Genomic DNA, 6,704 nt, shown 5'->3' with positions numbered 1-6,704 from the left:
GANNNNGNANAGAGAGAGAGAGAGAGAGAGAGAGAGAATTTATATGACTTATAAATTTTGTTTGAGAATTTATGTTTGTATTGTATAATTTTTTTCACCATGAGATATCTTTAAAATCTTACTCTACAAAAAGAAAAATGTATTATACATTTGAAGATTAAAGGTTTGCTAGAGAAGATAAGTTTCGTCATTGTATATAAAAAACTATTTCGCAAACCAATCTATGGGTTAAACCAATCAATTCCTATATGTCATATTGTACCGTTTAAAACTTCCCATTCTCTTAAGCGGTCTTTTTACACCTATTATTTATTTATCGTTCGTCCACGAAGTGTAATGACATCAGTAACCAGAAAACTGGACGCATCGTTCCGTATGAACGCGAACGAAGAATCGCGTGTATCTCGCGTGCATCCCCAGCCACCTTTTATCTCGTCCTCCCAATAACGCTTCCGGCACACCCGTTACTTGATGGCGTGCATAAAATCGCTGTGGATGACTAGGTGCACTTCTGAGTACTTAACGTAATGAATAAGAACGGTCTCGGCTGACGAATGGTCATTAAACGCTTCCGACGTATTTGAATGTGGCAATGTCAGAAAACATTTTACCTCGTAAAAATTAAAGAAGAAAAAGAAACGAATATTGACTGAGGGAGAAACATTCGATTATCTTCTTTCCGTAACACTTTCGCGTAATTTATCGTACAATAAATTACAACCGTCTAAAAAGTTATGTAATGTATTTTGCGCCCATGTTAAACGATCTGCGAACGCAGGATTTTTTCAGGACATAATTCTGTTTATATAATTGTTAATGTATAAATGATTATATATATTTTAATGTAACCTAATATTAGTATTTTTTATGTATATTAAATTTCTGAAAGGCTTTCATATTTTGCATCACGCAAAATTGTAATACGTGGAAAAAATTGATGTATTAACATCATTAGCTAATAGCAATCTTATTGAAAATAAATTTTATTAACATCAGAAATACCGATCAGTCATTATTACTGACCGTTTCTATTTTTTTAGATTAATATTATATTTTTTATGTAAAAAAAAATAGGATTTTAAAATATTTTGACTTCTCAATAATTAATAGTTATATCCAAGCATTCTGATAAATTATTTAGTTTTTATCACCTTTTTTATTATTATAATAATTTATTCGCTTGATCCTTTTAGCGAGTAAAAATGTTGATGCTTCTAATGTTAATTGAATGATAATTAAATATTAATTAAACATAACATTTTTATTAAAACAAGAGCATGATGTATTTGTTTTATTAAAACTGTCATCGATAAGATTATTGTTAATTACATTGTTATCGCCTAATACTATTTATATATCATTTTCCGTGTAGATAATTTAGAAAAACAGTCTTAATGTCATTTAATTATTTCTTCTTTCATTTAATTGAACTTGCATGAGAAATGTATAAGAAATTGAATTGAATGGCGTGTACAAACACAACCTTCGAAGAAGTTTTGCGAGTAAATAATTGCTTTTTGAATCTTTTTTTTTCAGATACCAGAACAATTGCGCAGCGGATGGCAAGTGCGGAAAATGTTGGGGATGATTTGGGCCTTAGTGGTCCTGTGGTGGCTGCGTTTGAATCCTACTGGCCTGCTAAGTCCCAAGTTGTCTTCGACGTAAGCGCGAAGAAACTGGTGTCTCTCCGAAAGAAACTGTCCAGTGATAATTTCCCTAAATCTTAAAGCAAAGCATCTCCATCTCTGAGACATAACGACAAACTTTTTTGTTATATGATAATATATGTTTTATGTTTAAATTGACAATAATAACGTGGATGCATGAGAAATGTAAAAAGAAAAATTTATTTTGTCGATAATTGTTATTACGTAAATATTTCTCATTTGTTTCAGATTTAAAAAAATTAATAATTGGTTCTTACAATTGCAATAATATTCCTATATATTTGTCAATGCTCGAATAATTATACGCCAATTCATTTTTCTTCCTTTTCTCTTCAGGAGGAAAGAAGAAGAAAGATGAAAGTTCAATCAAAAAGAACAAAAGTTCAATCAAAAAGAACAAACTTAATATATAATAGAGAGAAAACGACAGCTGTCATTTCATTTCAAATTAATTTGTCAGAATGAAAAATACACTCAGAAGATGTCGTTTTTTGAATGTTCATTAAGAGTTTTTTAAATGATTTTCGAGATCCTCTCTGATTATTTCTGAAATCTCTAGAAAAAGTTTATAAAAGTCAAATATTCAATGTAGAATGAAATAAAGTTTGATACATGAATAATGTAGAATATAACAGAATAGTAGTATGTGCGAATTAATTTGGGTTTCAATATGTTAGTGCGTATTTTTAAATGTGCATATGTCATACGTCGATCACCTGCAGCGAAACGGGAAAGTCGGAAATAAAATACTGATCTATACAATAAATCTGATCGTAATTAATAATTCTCGCAGCAATTACTATCCGACAATCTCCGCGTTTTTTAGCTGTTCTTTTTGCATCTGTTAATTTTTTGCAAAATCTATTATAGCTAATCTCTTCGAAATGTCAAAGAGGCAAGTTTGTTAAATGCTATTAAAATTGGCGAAATCGTAATTAAATGAGAACTGTTTTAGCTATACATTTACAAAAGAAGTTTAATTATTATTTATTATTTTATTAATCAAGGATTCGATTAATTGTATGTTATTTTAAATTTTATTATTAATTACACATTGGTATTTTAATATTATTTAATATTAGTAACATATAGCAATATTTTTTATTTCGATATGGTGTAGAAGATATTTGCTGCAGACTAAATACGTTTGAAACCCGGTTTAAGAATTAATTATTAACGAAATGAAGCGTAGGCTTTCGAAACGAGTTTGTTGAGGCAGCTTTGGGGTTTCTATGCGGCATGTGCCTCGACACGGAATGAACGCAATGCCCTTGGAAATCCCAAAGGAGTCCAACGCATCGCAACAGCATGGAGGATGATCTATTGGACTCACCGATTTTGTACCATCCAACAACCCGTTTCTGCGTAATCTTGGATGATCACCGCGCAGAGGGGTATCACTGACAATCTCTTGATTCTGCCAATCAAGATTTTGCAAATCCAGTGGGAATCTATTCATCTTTCAATGTGATTCCTATAACGTACGAGTTTATGCAACTAGTAATTTCGTGATAGCGTAATTATTTATTTAACTCGAATCCAGTTAAAATTACAGAGGGAGTAGAAAAGAGTGATCAACATGGTCAAATGCAAATTATGTATTACATGCTATAATACTTGACATATTATATGCTGTGATATATAATAGATACAGTCCGTACTGATGTCGGGTATTGTTAAAGATAACTGAAATAACATACACAATAACATACGCGTCCGTTTCAAGTTATTTTACTTTCAAATATCAACAATCTTGCGTCTAATTTTGCGAGAAACTGTATTAATTTATTTCAATTTATTATTAAACTTAATTTAAAAAATTGTAATACCACCAAAATTTCATTTCTGATTATAATTAATTAAAATTTTAAGTTATATTATTAAGAATTGTTAGATCTAATATAAACAGACTTAAAATTACTCGGAAATAAAGTTCTGTGTATACAAAATAATTCGTTCTGTACGATATTGTTGCAAGTGTTTTTACTAAAATATTACATACCTTTGCAAGATTCCAAATGACACACACTCCACACCGTCCATCCACTGATACCTTCCAGCCGAAACTATTGTTAAATGTTAGCTGATATAAACGAATGCTAAATGAAAAAACTATCAACACATCGATTGTAGTCGCCGGTTTATACAATTACCAAAGATTCTCATCAAGGTCGATTGTCGGAATTATATACTCAAAAAAAAGACACGTTATATGACTCGAATAAAGAAAATATTAATGCACATTTATCTTTATATTTATAAAACATGACAATTTTTTAAATTGAATTTTTGCATAAGTCATGATGAAGTAAAATATTTAAAACGTAATGGAAAGGATTGTATTTTAATATTGAAATTTAAAAAATGCTGAGCTTCATATAAAAGCACATATAAAAAAAAACAACAAATATGTAAAACGATAATATAAATCTAGCAACATGTCATGGTGTTACATTAACTCACAGATAAAAATGCTCTCAGATGTTATCAGAAAGGAGGATTTATTAAGGATTTAAACATGTCTATAAATATATATCACGATAATGTTACACGTATTGACATTCATTTAGATTAAAAATGGAGGTCAGTGAAATCAAAGAATTTTTTTTTTCTTTTTATTCAGCACGTTTTGATGCTGTTGTGTTACGTATTGTGTATATGCAATTGATGCATATAATGCTGCATTTCGTGCCGCTCAACGTGACGTTCCCCGGAACACCGCAGTTAGTTCCAAGCGTCGTTTTCCTCGAAAGCTTTCTTGCTGGCTACGACGGTAGTCGTTTGCTCCTTGCGTTTTTTGCGTCTTTTACCTATACGAGACAAATCGGGCGGTTGATGCAAAGCGCAAGAATAAAAAGAGCGTGTAATACCTACCCGTAGCAACTTGCCACTCGTCATCATCGTCCTCTGGTGGCTTCACGCCATTTGTCGTCGATGTCTCGTCATCCTTCATATCCTTCCTGCGAACAATTCCCTCATGTAATGAATGTAGCGAATGAAAAAAGAATTTCCGTCAGCGTGGCAAGTAATCGCCGCGAAAAATAGATCGACAGACGCCGACAGTCGCGCGTAAAAAGTACTCCTGTCTCCTTCACGAAGATCCTACCGTTTACATCCCTTAACTCTTTATATCCTGCAATATCGGCTGTATTTAACAAGAACACGCACACGTGCGTCGTGTACGTGACGCGCGCACGTGATGCTGCATATTCATAAGTCGCGAGCCTTGCAGCAACAGTTCCGCGAGTGGCTCTGACACGCGCGCCGAGTAAATTCCATGGGCGTAATGTACGATAATGCCAATAATGCACAACCGCGAGCGAGCGAGCGAGCGATCGGTCGGTTCATCGGTCGGTTAGTCCCTCTCTCTTTCGCGATTGCATCCAGCGCGTTCGTGCGCCCGAGGTGCCTGCCTCTCGATGTTAAACACTTGGTTCTTCATCCATTAAGGCTCAGTTCTACTAATATAAAATTAATTTTAATCTCAGTTCAATTTACTCTTTTTCAATTTATCTTTTTCTAATGCCCATTTCTAACAATGTAGATTAACATTAATCTCAGTTTAATGAATTCTTTACCTTTTTCTTAGAACTAGAAGAGATAAAAAGTATGTTGAACCAAGATTAAACTTAATGGTAGAAATGGATATATGTTGCAATTTCCTTCGTGGATCTAAGCATATCTTATCTCTCAACTACAAATCCAAGTGTGTAATAAATAAGTTCATATATGTACATGACTTAGCAATAACATTAAAAATAACATACTATACTGCATACAAATATCGATTTCCGTATTTAAACATATAACAAGTATTATTTTTATATAGAAAATTAAATCACACACGTATACGCAGTCACTTGTTACACGTTTAGATTTAAAGTGCAACAATGCTGATCAAAAGAATCATTTTTTCGTCCGAAAAGATCATTCCTAAGCAGACTAATAATTCCTTTTGTTAAAATTTAAATCGACCGATTGTAAATGCCATGTCCTCTCAATGACCATTCTACTCTTCCTAGAAACGTCATCCGTCTGTCCCGGTTGTGATCGCGAGCTCCTTGTCATCTGATGTTGATGTCATTTCGTTTCGCAGCAAGGAAACGCGTGCACGCGCAACGCAGCGGGGAGAGTTACGAGCACGGTGATTGCGAGCACGTGGGCGATTCATTAATATCGTGTCGCCCGCGAGACTGAGCAGTGTTGTAACTACAATGCGGCGGAGAAACTGCAGTTGGTTAAACGGAAACGGGAAATATATATATGTGTATATATACACACACACACACACACACACACACACACACACACACACACACACGCGCGCGCGCGACCTGTGCTCGATGAACGAAGACCGTGGCTAACAACAGTTGACTGGAACATGTGCCCGGTGTATTGATTACCGCGACCGGCAGTACCTCGTTAAAGAGTTTCTCATAGACGCGTCGTTTTAAACGCACGATTGACTATTTACTATCGTTCGAAAAAATACTCGTAAAAAAAATCTTTCATTTCTTTTCTCAAAAAATGTTTCTACGAATAATATAAAATAATAATATTTTAATAATTCTATAATATATATAATATTTCTTTGGCTTGTATCATCGAATTATTAAACGTACCTCAGATTACTAGGTAATCTAATTATATTTAAAAAATAAAAAACGATCGCGAGTCTAATTAGAATCTTTTACATTGATATAACGTAATCGTGACTTTATATAGAGTATAAAAAATCGGAACAAGAGCATTAAACGATTCAGATGATTCAACGCGTACATCATTCAAAACAATTCCTCTAGACAACTAGTCATTCGGACGACGATGATACTTCATAAACCAGACCAAGGAGCAAGAGGAGGAGAAGGAAGAGTAGAAAGCCCAGGCAGAGTGAGAGGAAGCTAAAGGGAAAAGAGAGAAGAGAAAGAATACTAAATAAGCCTATAGAAGTGAGTAAGAGAGAGAAAGAGAGAGAGCGCACGAGCGTTCCGTGCATTAATTCAGAACAAGGTCTATAGCCCTATGCAAATCTCTCGT

General features: G+C 33.8%; 2 protein-coding genes across 2 annotated transcripts in view; both read right to left on the bottom strand.

Moving 5' to 3' along the window:
- LOC105620363 (protein cortex-like) overlaps positions 1-3,126 on the bottom strand; it is a 48,904-nt gene extending 45,778 nt beyond the window's left edge. The window contains exon 1 of the mRNA XM_012201864.1: positions 3,001-3,126. Within this exon, the coding sequence (XP_012057254.1) occupies positions 3,001-3,126 (126 nt within the window). The remainder of the gene's footprint in view (positions 1-3,000) is intronic.
- A 1,025-nt stretch (positions 3,127-4,151) lies between these two features.
- The window catches only part of LOC105620263 (poly(A)-specific ribonuclease PARN-like), a 6,929-nt gene continuing 4,376 nt past the window's right edge, over positions 4,152-6,704 (bottom strand). The window contains 2 exon segments of the mRNA XM_012201768.1: positions 4,152-4,477; positions 4,542-4,627. Of these exon segments, the coding sequence (XP_012057158.1) occupies positions 4,392-4,477; positions 4,542-4,627 (172 nt within the window). The 3' untranslated portion in view covers positions 4,152-4,391.

This window comes from Atta cephalotes, assembly GCF_000143395.1.
Source record: "Atta cephalotes unplaced genomic scaffold scaffold00025, whole genome shotgun sequence".
In the NCBI taxonomy this organism is placed as follows: Eukaryota; Metazoa; Arthropoda; class Insecta; order Hymenoptera; family Formicidae; genus Atta; species Atta cephalotes.
The sequence above is the reverse complement of the archived record's forward strand: the minus strand, read 5'-3'. Positions and strand labels throughout refer to the sequence as shown.